The sequence below is a fragment of the Dermacentor andersoni genome, chromosome 4 (assembly GCF_023375885.2).
Source record: "Dermacentor andersoni chromosome 4, qqDerAnde1_hic_scaffold, whole genome shotgun sequence".
In the NCBI taxonomy this organism is placed as follows: Eukaryota; Metazoa; Arthropoda; class Arachnida; order Ixodida; family Ixodidae; genus Dermacentor; species Dermacentor andersoni.
The window spans coordinates 20841292-20859634 of NC_092817.1; the positions used below are offsets into that span (position 1 = coordinate 20841292).

General features: G+C 47.7%; 1 protein-coding gene across 1 annotated transcript in view; it reads right to left on the reverse strand.

Moving 5' to 3' along the window:
- The window catches only part of LOC126536063 (nephrin-like), an 87704-nt gene that overhangs the window by 31808 nt on the left and 37553 nt on the right, over positions 1–18343 (reverse strand). The window contains exon 3 of the mRNA XM_050182956.2: positions 3904–4014. Coding sequence (XP_050038913.1) covers positions 3904–4014 — 111 coding nt within the window. The remainder of the gene's footprint in view (positions 1–3903; positions 4015–18343) is intronic.

Here is an 18343-nt window from a genome sequence, read left to right on the forward strand (position 1 = left end):
GCCACGTCCACGCCCCTACACGCCGCTGCACATACGCAACACAGAGCATCCAGATACGTTCGATTACTCGAGTCATTTTCCGTTGCTTCGGGTAGCCAGTCCATGCGCATATGAAGTTCAAATTGCGAAAAATTATAGAGCACTACTGTAAAAATGGCATCCAAAGTGAGCTAGATGACCGACATTTATTTTAAATTAGACAGCGCAGTGCGCCAGTTAAAAGCGTGGCAAGTCCGTAATGATCAGACTAATATCAGGGCAAAAAAAAAAAAAGAAACACGTCCAATATTTTAACAAATCTGAAGTGCTTTCTTTGCGTATACCAAATCGTTTATCGGCATCCCTGAACGCCCCTTTCCATTAGCGCTTCGCCGGCGAATATGCGATGGCGTGTCGAGCAACCCCTCGAGGCGGGACGGTTAATCCACGCGTCCCAGACGCGTGGAAAGCCCGGGTCTGCTATTTTGCTCGACCGGCACTGTGCCTTTCAGCGCTGCTGACGGTGGCCCAAGAAACACTCAAGACCTGGGACATCAGAAATACCCCACGTATAGGCAAGCTCAATCGTAGAACGCAGCGCCATTAGAGCAGAGGAAACCCTTTCATCGATTTGCCTCGGGCCACCTGACACCGAGCGGAGTGACACGCGATAAAGCACCGACTCAATCCACTGCCTTCGCACTCTCTCATGGCGTGAGCTGAGCTAGGGGAGAATGTAGATCTATATTTCCCTCAGGGAACCAAGGTTCGAAAGAACGTTTATTACGCAAGGGGTGGAGCGAAATCCAGACGAATATGTCGAGACGAAAAGCACACAAACGCCTAAATGGGTGCTCCACGTGTTTTCTCATCATGTCTGATCTTCTGAACAGTGTCAACAAGCCAGTTTATACGGAGATCGTTCTCTGTCACACGTTACGTAACGGCGCTGTGAAGTAATAGAGTTAGCGGGTCAGGATTTCTCGTCGCAACGAGGCCGCGGCCTTAGAGTGTTTGGCGTTAAATACAAGCGTGCACAAGTCGAAGACGGTCGTATGCGCATGCGCAGTCGAGCAGCACCCATACTTTGTACACCACAGGGACCGTATTTGGCGTCTGCCAAATTAAGAGTGCGTGAGTCTAGGCCAAATTAATAGTGCTCTGTTAAGTCTGGGCTAGGCGTATATACCCTCGCTCCCTCAAATGACACGCAGTGCGAGCCACGTGGATGTGGCAATGGCGTTGGCTTTGCGGGTCGTACACGTCGTCTCAGCAGTGTAATAAAGCGAAAGACAGGAACAGGGACGAAAGCAGCCGTCAGAGTTTTCTTGGGTTGAGCCCGCTGAGACAAAAAAAGAAAAAAAGAAAGGGAAAGGAAAGAAATGCGGTACAGATTGTGCAGCGTAGCTGCTTATCAGAGCCTCAGCGGATATACCGAGATAAATTGTATGTCGCAGCTAGTAATTATGCGAAGCATTTCTTGCTCCTTCGCATGGTTACTATGTATATATCGTTCCAGTTAGTGAAAATATAACGTCGTTTTATGCATTGAAGCACACAACTAACTGGAACGTCAATGCATTTCTCCGCAAAGTTTGGGAATTACTATCTAGAAACTAGTGTCGTCCTGAGAATTCGTTCCGAGTGGATCCGCCTTGTGAACTCCACGGCTACAATTTGTAAATTGCAATCTGGATCATACGGTAATTCGTTAAAACGGTAATTAGTGCACTTTTGTTAATTAGTCAATTTTGCACTTCCATTTTTTTTTTTTTTTTGCGAGTAGTGTCCGCCGCTTCGAGTAGCGCACCTCATGAGCTAGAATATTACAATGTGCTACAGGCAACTTTTAAAGAAACTTTGAAAATGTTCGCTGACACACCCTGTATATAGCCTACCATGCATACTCGAGCTGCTGGGTATATGTTCATGTTTGTGTTGCCGGCAGTCGCGGACTTGTTGTTATCCGAGCTCCGTCATCCAACTCTCGTCTCCGATTCTCGCGTGCTACGTGTACCGAGCCAGATGGGCAACGTAAAAAGGTCCGCGTATGTACGAACAGCGACCCAAAAGCAAGTTTCTCACCCCGTGCACGCCAACAATCTCCTGACGCTCACAAAGAAGCTCTCGGAACATTGCAGCTTCGAAGAGAAGTGCGTCAACTTGGACATGGTGTTCCTCAGATGTTTACATGAGCAGCTCGAGGATGGCGTGCTACTGGGGCGCTACTGGGCGCAAAGGAAAGGAGCGGCTAGGCAAGCCCACATTATTTCGGGCCCTCAGCATATCCGAGCTCCACAATGAGCTCGGATATGCTCGAAGTAATCGAGAGAGTCACAGATCCGGTTGAGGCGCGCCGCCGCAGGGTCCATGCCATAGCCGGCTACCTGCAAAGTGCTTCGCATAACTTCGATTCCCACAGCACGCGGAATCTGCATAATTTCTTGTCCGGTCATCAGCTGACACCGTCGCCATCTTCGATCACTAGCTAGTTCACTTATTAATGCGAAAGCATTAAATGGCTCATGAGGCGGAAAATCCAGCGTTGGCGGCGTGACCACACGATTGTACAAAAATCCTATGAACCCTCGACCATCGGTGGGAGTCGAGCCTGCGGCCTTCGGTGTTAAGACTCCGAACCCTCGACCTTTGGGATTAAGTCTAAGGCTAAGTTAATTAAGGCACCGTTAATTAGGGTATAGTTATTTAAGGATCTCGAGCTCACGACTTTTGGTCTTAAGGCGAATTTAATTGACACGTTTAATTAAGACATAATTAATCAAGATACTCGAGCCCACTATATTTGGTGGGAGTCGAAGCCTCGGCCATTGGTGTGAATTCAGGCGAAGTTAAAATCACAGTTAATTAAGATATAGTTAATTAAGGCGCTTGAAGCCACGACCTTTGGTGGGAGTCCAACCCACGACCTTTGGTGTTAATTAAGGTGAATTTAATTAAGGCACAGTGAATTGTGGTATAGTTAATTAAGGCACTCTAGACCACGACCTTTGTTGCGAGCCGCACCCTCGGCCTTTGGTGGGAGTCGAACCCACGACCTTTTGGTGTGGCATAATTTCTAAGCATTGTGCGGTGGTCGCAATATTTTTGCATTCATCTACGTAGGGATAACTAAGTGCCCCTTGAGCTTTTTGTCCATTACTGAAACTGTGTCACATTCGTATGTACGCAGTGTCGTTAGTACTTAATTTGCGGTGTCTACTTGGTATACACTGCAGACGTTTATAGCAGCCGTAGTAGTAATGGCTAACGCTGAAGGAATTGATACAAAACACAGGCAGCTAGGCAAAATAATCGCAACGCGAGCAACAAGTAGAACCACATGCACTGTATACCAGCTGTGGTAATTATAATACCTAAGGGGATGCTTTGTGACTGTGTCACAATTACAGAATGTAGGATACCAAGACAGGTGGGCACCCCCTCTCCCCCAAAGCTTAACTATAACCAACACGTCCCGCTTCGAACTCAACTACTCAGCAAGGCTGCCCTAGTTTGTAACGAGATGCTCATATTACTGCCGTAACTTACCAATAAGGCAATCATGTTGACGAGAGAATCAACTTTCCGCTGCTTTAGGCAAGAAGAAGAGGAGGAGGATGGGGTGTTGTTTTCTGTAGCCGAAGCTAGCCTTGCAAAGGTTGCCGGCAATTGCTCCACCTAGACGTCGCCTATCAAACGCGATTCGTACTGAAACCCTTTGCAGTACAGCTAACACCGGGTATCAAAATCATGGCTTGTGGATAACACGTTCTATAACCCACCGCTTCAATTCTTTTACATGAGGAGAGCATGCACGTTTTTCACGTAAATTATTCCATATATTGTGACGCAAGGATTCGAATGAAAATATAATACAGGAAAGTTGCGACGGCAATTAAGGATTAAAAAGCAAGAATGCCTCACCTCCGCGCACCTCGCAGACGATAGCCAAGCTGATGCCTTCATCATACGGCTTGGTGACACCGTGAAGTACAATGCCGCTCCCGTCTCGGATCACGGGGGCAGTCGGGGGCTCTGCAATGGGGAAGGAAATCAGAGAGGGAGATAAAGAGAGACAAAAAACAAAGAATGAGAGATACAGGAAATAAAGTAGAAAGGTAGGGAGGTTAGCCAGAACAAAGAGTAATATCTCGTTCGCTTCCCTGCACCAAAATAAGAACAAAGAAAAACAATTATGCGATTCCACCGGCGTATCCAAAGCCTACTCGACTACTCAAGCACCGTCCCTATCACTCATCGGTACACAAGGCACTTTTGTGTTTCTTGAGGACGACTGGCCTGTATGAACAGCTTGGACTGTGTGGCGCCGTCTGTGCGCGTGAGCGAATTCATCACCTTACTTCAATTCTTACTAATTGCAGTCATTGGAGTCTGGGTTTTCAATGCTTTAGCATTCCTAGGGTAGTTCACGCACTTTCTAAGGGCCGAATATATATCTGTGTGTCTTTATCTAACCGTTTTCCCGCCTACCTGGGTCACTGGATAGCACGTGGTTGAATGGGTAGCGTATCCTGCTGCTGTGCCGAAATATAACAGGGTTCGAAACCAACCATCGGACTAACTTGGGTCACTGAGTATCTGGGAATGTGGCAAATCCACACAGACAGTTGAATTTACGAGCACACAGCATAATATAAACGCAGAAGTAGCGAGAGACACCTCTTGCGTTACAGCTAAAATAATATAATAGTATTGAGATTGGTAATAGTACAATCGCAAAAGCGGTAACAGGGAAATGGTTTGAATAGAGGTTTCCTGTATAATTTATTTTTTTCTTAATTAAGCAGAAACAATGTTCGTTTTTGTGGAAAGAAATGAAAACTTCATAAGTCTTTTATTTCTCTATTTTCTTTGCTAAGGTATACTAAGAGCGAGCTCTTTGCACGCGTCACTTCGGCGTGGCACAGAATGCCGACTCGAAGGCCCTTTAATGAGCCGGCCCGAGTCTGGCCAGCGCCCGTGCCTTCAAGTCCGAGTACGGCCCGGGCCCAGCTCGGGCCCACCGAAAAACACTTCGGACGGTCCGACCCGCAAGTCGAGCTGGTCCCGGGCTTTTGAGTCGGCCCGGGCCCGTGCAGTGCTCAAGACACTAGAGGACGCCCGGCCAGACGGACCGGCGAAACGTACGCGTCGACGAGGTAGAGATGGGGCTGTCGATCTTTGTGACATGCGGATTTGTGGATACGCCGACGATATCTGCGGACAGTTCTGTGGAAGGTGTCTCGAGGTTCGAGCCCATGACCTCTGGATTAATTAAGTCTACGAACCCCCAACCTCTGGTGTTAGTCGAACCCACGACCTTTGGTGTTAATTAACGCGAAGTTAATTCAGGCACAGTTGATGAAGATAGAGTTAAGTAAGGCACTCGAACCCCCGACCGTTGGAGGTAATTAAAGCGTATGTAAGGAAGAAGAAGTGCGCCGTGCCGAGCTCCGCAGCCGGATCGCCAGCGCTACTGAAGTGGGGCTCGGGCTAGACGCTGTTCCTGGTGTGTGACTGGCTAAGCCTACGCTGCTGCGTCTTCTTGTCCGCGTCCTTCGTGTCGTCCACGGCCGTGTCGGACTTCTTTGTCATAATTGGTGGAGGTTTGCTGGGTCTCCTGCAATCCTGGAATTGCGCAGCCGGACTCTCCCTGCCATCATGACCACCGAAAGCGCCACGAGCTTACCACCACCTGCTCCCCAGTATACCGTATGCCCCGGCACGTTCCGCCAGCGGGACCCTCCTATCTTCAGCGGCACTGACGACCATGACGTTGATGACTGGCTCTCATCATACGAACGCGTCAGTCGGAACAACAAATGGGATGACATTACTAAATTGACCACCGTCCCTTTCTACCTCACCGGAATAGCCCACTTGTGGTTTCGGAACCACGAAAGTGAAGTCCCAAGCTGGGCGCTGTTTAAGACAAAGTTCAGCGAGGTCTTCGGCCGCCCTGCTGTTCAAAAGCTTCGTGCCGAACAGCGTCTGCAGTCGCGCTCTCAGCAGCCTGGTGAGAACTTTACCAGCTACATCGAAGATGTCATCGATCTCTGTAAACGCGTCGATGCATCCATGACTGAGTGCAATAAAATCAAGCATATTATGAAGGGTATCGACGAGGACGCGTTTCAGATGCTCATCTCAAAGAGCCCCTCTACTGTTGCCCAAGTTATTGAACTGTGCCAAAGCTATGACGAGCTCCGCCGTCAACGCCTCCTCACCCGCCGTCCTGTTCCCCATCAGGAATCGTTGTCCGGCTTGACCTCTCCTTTTCCTGATGCCACCCTCCTCTCGCAAATCAAGGCTTTCGTCCGGGAAGAAGTTGCTCGCCAGCTCTCCCTCATCTCCAATCCACCGGAGTCAAGTTCGTCCCTTAGTCCGACCCTACGACACGTTATAGAAGAACAAGTGTCCGAGGCCCTTCCCCAGGAACGGGCGCCTCAACTCACCGCCCCATTGACTTACGCCGACGCCGTCGCACGACCACGACCACCGACCTTCCGGGCTCCGCCTCCAATGCCTAGCCCTGTTTTTACCCCCACGCCGCCACGACCTCCAGTCCATCGAGTAATGAATCCCTGGCGTACAGCGGACAATCGGCCCATCTGCTATTCGTGCGGTATTCCCGGTCACGTTGCACGCCTGTGCCGCCGCCGTCCACTTCATCCACGTGACGACCCACGCACAGCCGCGTACGACCATCCGTTGCCTTACGCTCCTGACCGCGATTTACCCCTTCCCCGCCAAAGCCTTCGTCAAGTTTCTGACCGCCGTTCTCCTTCTCCTCGTCGTCGCTCGCCCTCCCCGATGCGTCGACGTCCCTCTCCTGCTGACACGGAAAACTAAGTGGCGCAGTTCCTGAGGCAAGAACTGCGTCATCGCCGCAACGCTTAAGCCCTCTTCTTTCGCCGCCTAACGTTATTGATGTCGCTGTTGAAGGTGTCTCTGTGCTTGCCCTCATTGACACAGGTGCCGCCATATCTGTAATTGCCGAAAAACTTTGCCGCTCAATACGAAAAGTCACGACGCCTTTCTTCGGTCCTTTACTCCGCACGGCCACAGCACAGCACGTCCAGCCGGTGGCTGCGTGTACCGCCAGACTTGAAATTCAAGGTGTGCTCTACACAGTCGAGTTCGTCGTTCTTCCCCACTGTTCCCACGATATTATTTTAGGTTGGGACTTTCTCTCCCGTCACCAAGCTGTTATTGATTGCTCCCGTGCAGAAGTCGCCTTCTCTTCGCTTGGCAATGCCATATTTGATGACGTTTCGCTTTCCTGCACCAAGTTGTCCCTCACTGACGACATCCTAATACCTCCACACGCATCCGTTCTGGCATCTGTATCCTGTTCCGTTGCCTCCGACGCCACCGTACTTCTTTGTCATACGTAGTTTATTAAGATAGAGTTCGTAGTTGAGGGTTCGTAGCCCTTTTTAGACCATCGTTTGGTCCCGCCGAGAACGCCGGATTTTCCGCTTCATTAGCCATTTATAGCTTTCGCATTAATAAACGACAGTGCTATAAAACATCCTTTGCAGGGAAATGTCATGGAGGAAGCAGGACCTTAGGATCCTCAAGTGATTCGTCAAGCTCGAGATCGGGAGCGAGAGCGCCGAGCCCGCGCCGATGCTAACGTGTTACACACTCGTGCTGTGAGTTTATTCTTTTCATTTTCTTTTCTTTTTCCGGCCAAAAATTGTGGCGCTGAATTCGGGCACACATGATGACTGATGGTAAATCGGGCCAACAAGAGCGCATCTTTTGTGTTATGATATTCCTTTCATGAGAGCTCACGTCGATTTCTATATTACCTGCGAGACTCGCCCGACCACACGTAAGCGCAGTTTTCGAACAGCCCTGATCAGGTGTTTCTATTCGTCCGAAAAATTTCATCATACGCGGTTGTTTTGCTGGAACTCGTCTATGTATACCCGAGGTGAACGTGGATCTAGCGCGTGCCAAACTTAGGCACGTGCGCGCCGTCATCAATCCCATATATATCGGATCCAAGGCTTTTACGACACCTTTAAACAACACGAATGAAGAAGAGACAGCGAATAATGCAAAAACCTACGCGCGGTTCCGCGAACCGGCTGGCGCTAACAACGGGAGTCCTCAAGAACAAAGTGTATCCATTCGGAACTTCACGCCTTAGCGCAGGTGAAGAAGAAAAAGAATCAAAGCCGAACAAAAGCCAGCACGCTTGGACACAATGACACGCGCACAAAGCAGTATGCACCCGGTTAGCTAGTTCCTAATGGAAAGTCGGTTCAAACGTCATTAATAACGAGGCAGCCAACCGAGGTCATGTCGAAGCTACTATAAAACAAAGGAAAGGTTGAATTTAAATTGGATTCTGTGTACCAAGCCGCTCCTTTGCACGAACCTAACTTCTTTTTTAAGGCTCTTCAAATGTGATTGTTCACTCTTTTACTGGTTCTTTCTATCAGTCTGTCTGCAAGTTGTATAGCTGAAGGTAAAGAGAATTAGTGCGGCGGAGCGCAAAGCGTGAGGGTGGTTTTTCATAAAACACTAAAGGATAACGACGAAACTCCACAAGTATTGTCGCCAAAGCACGTTACAAACTTTGATGCATTCTGAGGGCAGCACAGAAGAGCTCCTCGACGTTGTGGCTGCACAAACAAACATTCGCCAAAAGCTCTTCGAGCATCGCCAAGAGTACCGCTGCGAAACGCTGCGTCGTAGCGCAGCGCACACAGAGCATTAATCACAGCTGGGTACCACGCGCGCAGCGACAGCGCGAAAAGTCCGCCGATTTGAATAACGCCGCTCGGGTCGACCGACGCTCCGACGGACAGGCCTGGCTGGCACGTAGCCTGCTCAATATGCGCGGAAATGAGCGACCGTCGAAGCAGGGTAATGCTGGCTAAGGAGGTTAGGAGATCTCCGTTCACTACATGTTGGCCCACGCAACCACCTTGCACGAAAACATCGTTAATGTTTTATTTTTCTTGTATTCCTACGCATCCGTTTCTCGTTGCACTCACATAAGCAGGCAACGAAGCATGCACGCTAATCTTCTGTGGATATGCATTGGCCATACGTACAGGAACGCTGAGGCATCTTTGGCATTCTTAGCTTCTTTTGCCATGTACTCCAATCGCAACGCTACGCTTCTAACAGATCGCCAGATGCACACAGTCATCGTGTTTCCATTTGTAAACGTAACTGTTTCCTAAGTGGCCTTGCGTACAGTTTTCTTTGTTTCAGTTGCCATTATGAAAAAGGTTGCAGTGCGACGCTGCCATAGGAACTACGGAAAGAGTTGCTGGCTCTTCCGTAATTGAGAGTAGGTGTAAGCATGAAATGGCGACCGCCAAAGCAGATAGGTTGGAGATTATACTAGCCACAATCTTAAAATAGGTGTAGGTCATGTTCGCAATGGCACACCCCATCACACCACATCACACCACATCGCACCATGCTGTGCAATGGTCAATATAGACGCTGCCCAGCTGGAAGAAGAAAACCGGCTGAAGGCCGCACGACAGGCAGCGAAAGACGCCACAGAGACAGAGCGCACTGCCTAGCTAGACGAGGAATGAATTGGATTCTGGGGTTTTACGTGCCAAAACCGTGATTTGATTGAGAGACGCCGTAGTGGGGGACTCCGGATTAGTCTTGATCACCAGGCGATCTTTAACGTGCCCTCAAGCGCGGGAGACGGGCGTTTTTGCATTTCACCTCCATCGAAATGCGGCCGCTGCGGCCGGAATTTGAACCCACGACCTCGTGCTCAGCAGCGCAACACCATAGCCGTTAAGCCACCGCGGCGGGTAGAAACGCCTAAATGAGGCACCACGCAGCGTGGCGCCATCTCTCGAGGCGACGCAAAAACCCGCGCAGTGGAACTCACGGACCACTGGCGTTCAGCGCACAGCGCCAAAAGGTGACAATGAGGTGTATGGTGCCTTGTATCTGTCTTTTAAACAGCGCTATTGGAAATTACAAATAAAAGTTCATCGTACTAGAAGTTACAGCTGGAGTGATATTATGAACAAAGACTACAAAGAACTCGGAAGCAATATCTTTGGTAACTTGTTTCGGCAGCAACTAGCGTATGTAATGCGGTTGTATACAAATGGTTGGGGGCCACAGACCGCATTCTTGGAAGTTTAGACTGGTTGTGCGGATAATCTCGTGTTGTTCTCGTAACTTGCCCGGATGTTCTCATTTGAGTGCCTAGATAACGGCTCTGACTTCTGGCTCAAGGTCACTTGAAGGTCGTCGACAACGGGAGCTGAAAGCATTTCATGTTTAATACAACTGCGCTTAAGTCCAACAAAAATGGTGAGAAGGCGCGCAAAAATGGTGTTTTCAACTGTCATGATCGAGCGAGGCGGGAAAGAAAGCGTGCGTGTGCGTCCTCGGCCATTAACCCGTTGCCATAAACGAAACAAACGACAGGGATGAGCTTGCTCTTTTTATAGTTTTGTTGATAGAATTCCCCAAAAACGTGATTAGGCGCAGTTCCCTTTGTGTCGCTCAGGCAAGCGCACTCTTTGCGATCACACACGTGCCTATGCCCTTTTTTCTTTTTCTTTTCCTTTTGCGATAGAAGAGCTCACAACATGGCGACTAAAATTGCATTGAGAGCCCTTCAGACGAGAAGCGTGCTAATTAGCATGTTTGCATGTATCCCATGGCGCCCCTGGCGATGTCAAAGGTTCAGTGAAGGACTCGAGAAAACGAAAGAAGTGCTTTGTTAAACAGCAACCTGCACATATTATCTAACAGACCATGAACTTTAATAAGAAGCATGTACAGGTCACGATCAAGATGAGAACAAGGACTTATAGGAAAGCTCACTCAACGATGCTCTTAAATGTCACTTTAGCTTCGTCGAAATACAATTTATTAATTGTCTGGCTCGGACACGTTTTACTTTGGGGAGGTGAACATACATCGATGTTTCATGCTTGTTAGCGGCACTGGTAGTTTCTTCGTTCCTCTTTGCGGCCATGTTCAGTGTCAAGGAGTGAGTTGAGCGATAATTTCTGGTCTCCGCTTTGTTCATAACGCCATTTTCTGCTACCTAGCTGTTGACAAGCAATCTCAGTACCGTTGTTCGAAGCAGACATTCGGTATCACGCAGTGTGAATAAGCGGAAAGGAAGGACTCGCTACGTCGTCTGAGTCATACATATATAGAAACGAACCCTCTAATATTTCCCGGTCTGTGTCAGAAGCTGGATTCGACGGCTCAGCGCTTTCCCGCTCAGTTGTGCCGAATTGGGACGCGTCGTCTCGCCCATATCCACACCTACGCGTTCCTAAGCTTAGCGCGAGCTCACTCCCATGTGACGTTGCCGTGCTCAGCACAAAGGCTTCAAACGCAATGGTCGTTGCGCAGTAGAGTACAGGCTAGCCGTCTGACGTTCATCGGTGACCATATCGCTTCGTGAGCAGGAGGCGCTGTACGCCTCGCAACGGTGCAAAGCTACCGCATATTACGCCAGCCCCGTGCTAAGTGCTTCGAAGTGGCATATCATGATTGGTGTTGTTTGTCAAGGAAAGGAAAGTCGACCTCTTTTGCAATGTCCGCGCTTGTTTTGTCGGACTTGTCGACGCCTACTGGTTCGTCCCCCTTGCCACGAGGCTTAAGGGCTTACGGCGATTCGGCCTGCGCGGGAATATAAGCACGAAAGTGATGTCCCCTCGGTGTGGATAGGCTTCTTTCTCTTGTTTGCGTTCTCACAGAACCCATCAAGTAGTCAAACTACGTCCCCCACACGCCCTGCCGCGTTGAAAAAAGCTAGCACGTGTAGTGAGCTGGTTATTTATGCGCAACTTGACGTAGCATACAACCGAAAGTTCGCAGGCCCCGCACAATGAATTGATATTCTCGACAGTCACTAAGCGTCCTAAAGCTCATCGAAACATTCAAATATAGGTCGCAACTGACCAAAACTTGGGCCCACGCATGCTACAGGCAGGGCTAAAAGTTTACGGGACCTGGGTTCCACGATAACGTCGAATGTCAGCCCAGTTTTAGCTTACAGCCATTGAACGTCACAATACAATGCTGGTCTCGTACACTACAGTACACCTACCACACATTTGAAATCCAGGCTGCGCGCCCAGGCTGATGAAGGCTTCTGCTTTTAATTCGTTAGCATTAGGATTGTCAAAGTGGAAAATAGTGTATGTGTGTGTGGAAGTGAATAACACTTTGCAATGTAGTGAACGGGGTTTCAGTTATGGATACGGGGCCTCATATAGGTGCAACGTCAGCATAAATGACGTCGCACATCGCACCCCTATATCGCCACTGGATTTTGTTGTTGTTGTTGTTGTTGTTGTTGTTGTTGTTGTTGTTGTTGTTGTTGTTGTTGTTGTTGTTGTTGTTGTTGTTGTTGTTGTTGTTGTTGTTGTTGTTCGCACGTACCTCAAACCATGAACTTTTACCCCTGCCTGTACACATTGCACCAACGAGTTGCCGCTATGCACACAGCTCAATCCGACTTGCCAACGTTGGATCCACACCTTGCCTTAACGACTTGCCAGCTCCTTGCCTTCCATGTGCTGCAGCGCTGTTATGTCGTGTTTTCCAGCTCGTTGGGCTTGTCGTTTCCTTTAAAAGTTAGCGTACGACACGGGCAGTTGTCGGCTCATTTATCCTAACCGCGCTTCATCCGACTGCTTAACAAAAAACCGTATCTTCTATCTAGTTCACGGTCATTCTGCATCTTATAAAGATATTATAGTATTATAGAAAGTTGCTTTTACCTAATTCTTTTTTTTTTACTCACCACACGGCATTCTCAACGAGAACGTGGTGAAATTTTCTGTGAGAGTTCTCCAATAACTATAAGATTTCCTTCTTCTCTAAATTGCCTAATAGAGCATCCTAGCTTTTGTAACGTTATAACCTGCTCAAATGTCGTCCTTTTCGCAAAATTAGAGCGATCAAGTAGACGTCAATAGCATTTCTTGCAGCCGTTAATACTGACTCATTTCTTGCTGTTCCTCACGCGTTGCGCGTAATGCCGTGAGGTTTATAGCTTCTCGAAAAAGCGAAGGATAGGTCGGGGCGTGTTATCTTCTTTGGTACAGAAACTCTCAACAGAACTTCAGTGATAGCTTGCAGAACGCTGTATTTTTTCCCTTTCTATCCTTCCTTTTTCTTTCTTATATGATCACCTGTGTGTGGTTGAATTCTCCGCGAGCGTGGGCACTTTCGCAACTATCAAAGAACGTAAAATCTGGCTTACCCATAATGCGTCTTTATGGGAAGAAGCACGCCATAGGGTTATACCTTTGTTGCTTTGCATATTGCACCATACATCATAAGTACGCTTATTTCAGCGTGCGTGCGTGCGTGCGTATGTGTGTGTGAGAGTGAGTGAGTGAGTGAGTGAGTGAGTGAGTGAGTGAGTGAGTGAGTGAGTGAGTGAGTGAGTGAGTGAGTGAGTGAGTGAGTGAGTGAGTGAGTGAGTGAGTGAGTGAGTGACAGCATTACGACGCTACCCGTCAGTGCATTCGTACAAGAAGGCGTTTGCCTCTCCCATTTTAGCGGGAGCATGCTTCTTGAAACGTTCAGTGCCTTCCTATTTATGTTTGTGCGCTCCTTGAAATACGGAAAGGCGTCTCGTCGTCCCAGTGCTCTACACTCCGAGAATTCTGTGCATACTTTGGGGCTTATCTTGTCCCTAACCAACAATCATAATCTATCTTGCGTGCCCGTCCTTTCTCTAACGCTGCGCGCACGGTACTTCCAGGACACAAACGGCATGCGCGTTATCAGTGTGACACAGTATTCTTGACAGGAAAGTAGCAAGCGCAGAGTTTTCATGAAAGGAAACGCAAGCAAGACAGCTGATGGTTATTGTTTGGGGAGAAGATACGCCTGCAAGAGCATAGACGTTTATTAGAGTCCAATTTCCCAGTGATGAAATGCAAACGAGCCCGACTATGCATTATATTATAGTGAAGAAAACATGGCTGTGTTTAGCGTTCTTGTCGCTTTTCTTTTTTCGAAGGAGCTTTTTGCGTTGGAGCGACCGGCTCTCCTTGCGTCCATTCATTGTTCTTCTCCTTGATTCTCACTAGTTATAACAAAAATTTCATTTTCCCTCGTTCATCTATCGTTTGGAGATCCTGACCTAATCGCCTTGCTAAGCGTAATCGCATTGCCAAAGGCGCGACGATGCCCAGGGCTATTCTGCCGTAGAAAATTACCGCTTCTGGCAGATTGGGCCTATGGTAAAACAGAAAACCGTATTGCATAAGGTGTCAGTGGATTCCAGGACACTGTGGCCTACATGGAAATGAGCTCGCCTACGCAGAGGCAAAGATGGCCCACATTAATGCCACGCCAGTGTCCATCCCATTTTCACGACCAGACACTAATGCCCTGGTGTACAGACTTCTGCGCGATAATACGGCAATGTATTGGGCCTCGCCAAATCATCGTCGTCACCGCCTTCACGAACTCGATCCAGCGATGAAAATACGGATACAACATGAAAAGGTGTAATGTGAGCCTGCTGCACAGATTACGACTACGTATGGCCTTCACCCCGCGCTACCTACATCTCATCGGCCGGGCGGACAGTCCGAATTGTGAGGAACGCGGTATTTCTCAGACGACAGAACACCTGTTGTGCATCTGCCCGCAATTTGATGTACAGCGAAAATCGCTGACAGACATCTTGGCTAAATTTGTGGTTGGACCATTAACTGAAAAGATTCTATTAGAACCTTTGCCTGATACTCGTCACCAGCCTGATAGTCTCTCAAAAATGTTTTTTGTATGAGAGCGGATTGGACAAGAGACTTTGAAGAGTCTTGGAGCGTGCAAGATTTTCCCCACAATCTTCATGCTCATAATCCACGTATTCTCTATCTTTTTCTGTCTACACCCCAACGCCGAGTAGCAGGTCAGAACGTTGATTCAGGCCGACCCCTCAGCTTTTCTATCATAATAAATACCTCTCTCTCTCTCTTCTGAATGGTTCCACTACGCTTCCTATAGGGTGATTGCTGTATCAGAAAGACTGCACTGACGCGTAAAGTTTGTTTCGAGGAAAATATATGTCACAAAATTTATTTCCACTCCATCCAACCGCTTTCTGCTGATGGCTACGATGGTGCGAAGGAAGCTGGCCGACAACAGAGAGCTCTTACAAATGAAGTGTTTTGGCAATTCAGGCCCTGTCTTTTTCGAGAAGTTGCATTAAGAACTTCAGTTGCCTGTAATTAGCCTGCACACTTTAAATCGGTGCCCACAATAAGCTTTCAAGCACTTGTCTAGATTTCTTTAGCAAAGCCCTTGCTTCACCTATGCTATCTTAACTTCACAAGTGCATCAAAAATAATGCCCCCTCCCCCATCTTCTTCTCTTTAACGCAATAGTGTCACGTGGTAGTGACGTTAAAGAACACAGTAGCAATACTCTTAAAGACAAAACTAGCTTTTATTGGGCGAACCTGTGCCCACAAAGACAGGCTACACTTAAAGCACAACGGTAGCGGCGAACACAGTCGGCGATCGTCGAAAATCTGATCAGCGGGTCAAGCGCGTCGGCTTTTATAGATCAGTCATCGAATGTTCCAGAGTGACCGCTGGGACCCGCGTGTCTTCCACAAAGTTCTCCACTATTCGCATCGCGCATACGTGCAATCAGATTACACAAGTTGCGGGGAAAGACAGCGGATGGAACCATCGATAACATTCCAGAAACTTCTTTTACATGCAGGCGCGTCTTGCGCTGTGCGATAACATTTGTTAGGTGGTGAGAAGTGGTCGCCCGATAAAGATAAAGAAGTACGCGTGTCAATAGCTTAAAGGGTCCTGTGTCACAGAAACTCTGGTGACGGCGTCGGCGTCGTTGTCCTCAGAAAAAATCATCCCGAACCACAGTCACGGAGGCCTTCCACATGGCACAGAGGCGTTAATGAACTAATTTAACTTCTTAAAGTAAAATGCGTCAGAAAATTCATAAAGTCCGATTTACATGCAATCTATATATATATATATATATATAGATATATATATATATGATAGCGTCGGATTGCAATTTGAATACATGAAACATGAAAAAATAATTCGAACATACAAGAACAAATAATTCTATTACACAGAAACTCAAATACAAACACCTTTTTCCGTGCTTACTAAGAGCCATTGACTGGTCGCTGGTTGTAGCCTCTGCTTTAGGGGAGTATGAGTCATTGCTACGCCCTGCACTGCCGCCCGGGATTGGTACATGATAGTTTTCTAGCGGGCCCCGTGTCGCAGAATATCCGGTGTCGGTGTCGGCGTCAGCGTGGCCCGATAACGCTATCGCGTTCCACTCTTAAAGGCGAAGCTTAATTGCGTCCTCCAAGTTTTTTAAAAATCAAATTTGATTTCGGTGGCTGTCATAATTGATGCAGTACAACTAGGTGAATTCTACGCCATCCTTAAAACACACTTATAACACTCTGGATCACTTGCATAAATAATTTACTGAAAGAATTGTAATCATTTAACTCACGTGAATTCCAAGTAAACTTATGAAATATGTCATTGATTCTCACCTTGCATCATTCTTGCACTCGAACGTCTTTTTTACAGTTCATCAGCATGGAAAGTCATTTTCCTGTGAAACTCAACTTATATCGTTTACACATGATTTAAATTCCATACTTTACAGGGGTTACATTATCGACTGTACATTCCTAAATTTTTCAAAAGCGTTTGAGAAGGTTTCTCGACTGTTTCTTTTTTTAAAATTAGGTAAACTGAACCTTGATCCTAAAGTTCTACAATGGCTCTTTTCTGAGCGATCGTTAACTACTTCTCAAAGCTTATAACACTTCATCCTTCACTTCTGCAGTTGGATCAGGCGTGTCACAAGGCTCTGTGCTGGGACCTTTGCTTTTTCTCATTTATATCAATGACTTACCTGATAGGGTGTGCTCATCAACTTACCTTTTTTGCAGACAGATATATGTCATATGACGCGAAATTAACTGTTACTCTGACATGTGTGTTCTTCAGCCTGATATCAACCATGCTCTTGACTGGGCTAACACGTGGAACATGGAACTAAACATTAACAAATACAAGTACGTGCCTGTTTCTCGTCGTAATACTACACTGCCCTCATATCATGTTAATACTAGTAACCTTGAATCTGTGTCCTGTTACAAATACCTAGGCATATTTATTTCTTCTAATTTTTTCTTGAATTATGCATGTAGACCATATAACCAACAACGTTCATCACATGCTGTACTACGTGCGCTACAATTTTGATCTTTCTTCTAGTTCTGTGGGACTGTGGAACCGCAAAGGCGCCAACCGAGCGGACTTGCTCTACGTGTGCTCCAGTTACAACATGAAATTCTGGCACATTGCCACCTTGAAACACCAGAACGTTTGCATCAATCAGCGCATCTCGAGAAGCTGCATCCAGAGAGACCAGCAGCAACTCCGCGTGTTAATTTCTGACGAATTTGCCTTTCCTGAAAGTATCAAAGCGGTGCCGCCGAGCTAGGCCTACTGACGTTGACAAAGCTTCGTATACCGAGGCCACGCGCCTCATGCCTGTTCCCGGTCTCCGGGACGAAGCTTCGTATCTCGTTACCCACGTGCCCGTTCTAGCCATCCTAGAATGGCATCTTTAACTCAAGTGCTGTCCGTACACGTATCTACACCTTCTCTCTCCATTCTCTCGCTTCCCCTTCTCCCTTCCCCCAGCGTAGGGTAGCCAACCAGACTATTGACTGGTTACCATCCCTGTCTTCCTATATTAATCTCTCTCTCTGTCTCTCTCTAGGATGGCTGAGCAAACGCATGCAACAACCGAAGCAACTGCACATGTAGGAATCGAGAGGGATGAAATTTATGTGGAAACAGCCTTCGATGCAAACAGTGGACGAACGATCGGGACACAGAACATCTGTCAGCAAGTAAGGAGGAGGAAAAAAACCGGCGAAGGAGAAAGACACTGGAGCGCGCCCAAGCCAGACATGCAATGAACAACCTGGAAGCCAAGCAGAAAAGAGCAACGCGAAGGACTTAAGGAAACACGCTACTGACGCAGTCAACAAGAAAAAGTACAGGCCACCACCACTGGCGGAAAAAGACAGAAAAGTTATTTATCGACCACAACCTGGATTGCAACATTAAATGTGGTCAACAGTAGCAATCACCTATGCTTTAGCCAGCACAAGCTAGATGAACGCCGAAGCATTCCGTACAAAAGTTACAACACAAGTGCAATGAAGCCAAAATGTCGTCACAGCGAACACTCCGGACTATGACGTCGCTTTCGAAGTCCTACCAAACATCAAAACCACCCAGTTGGACGGAACCAACTACAGCCTGACCTCATACTTCAAAACCCC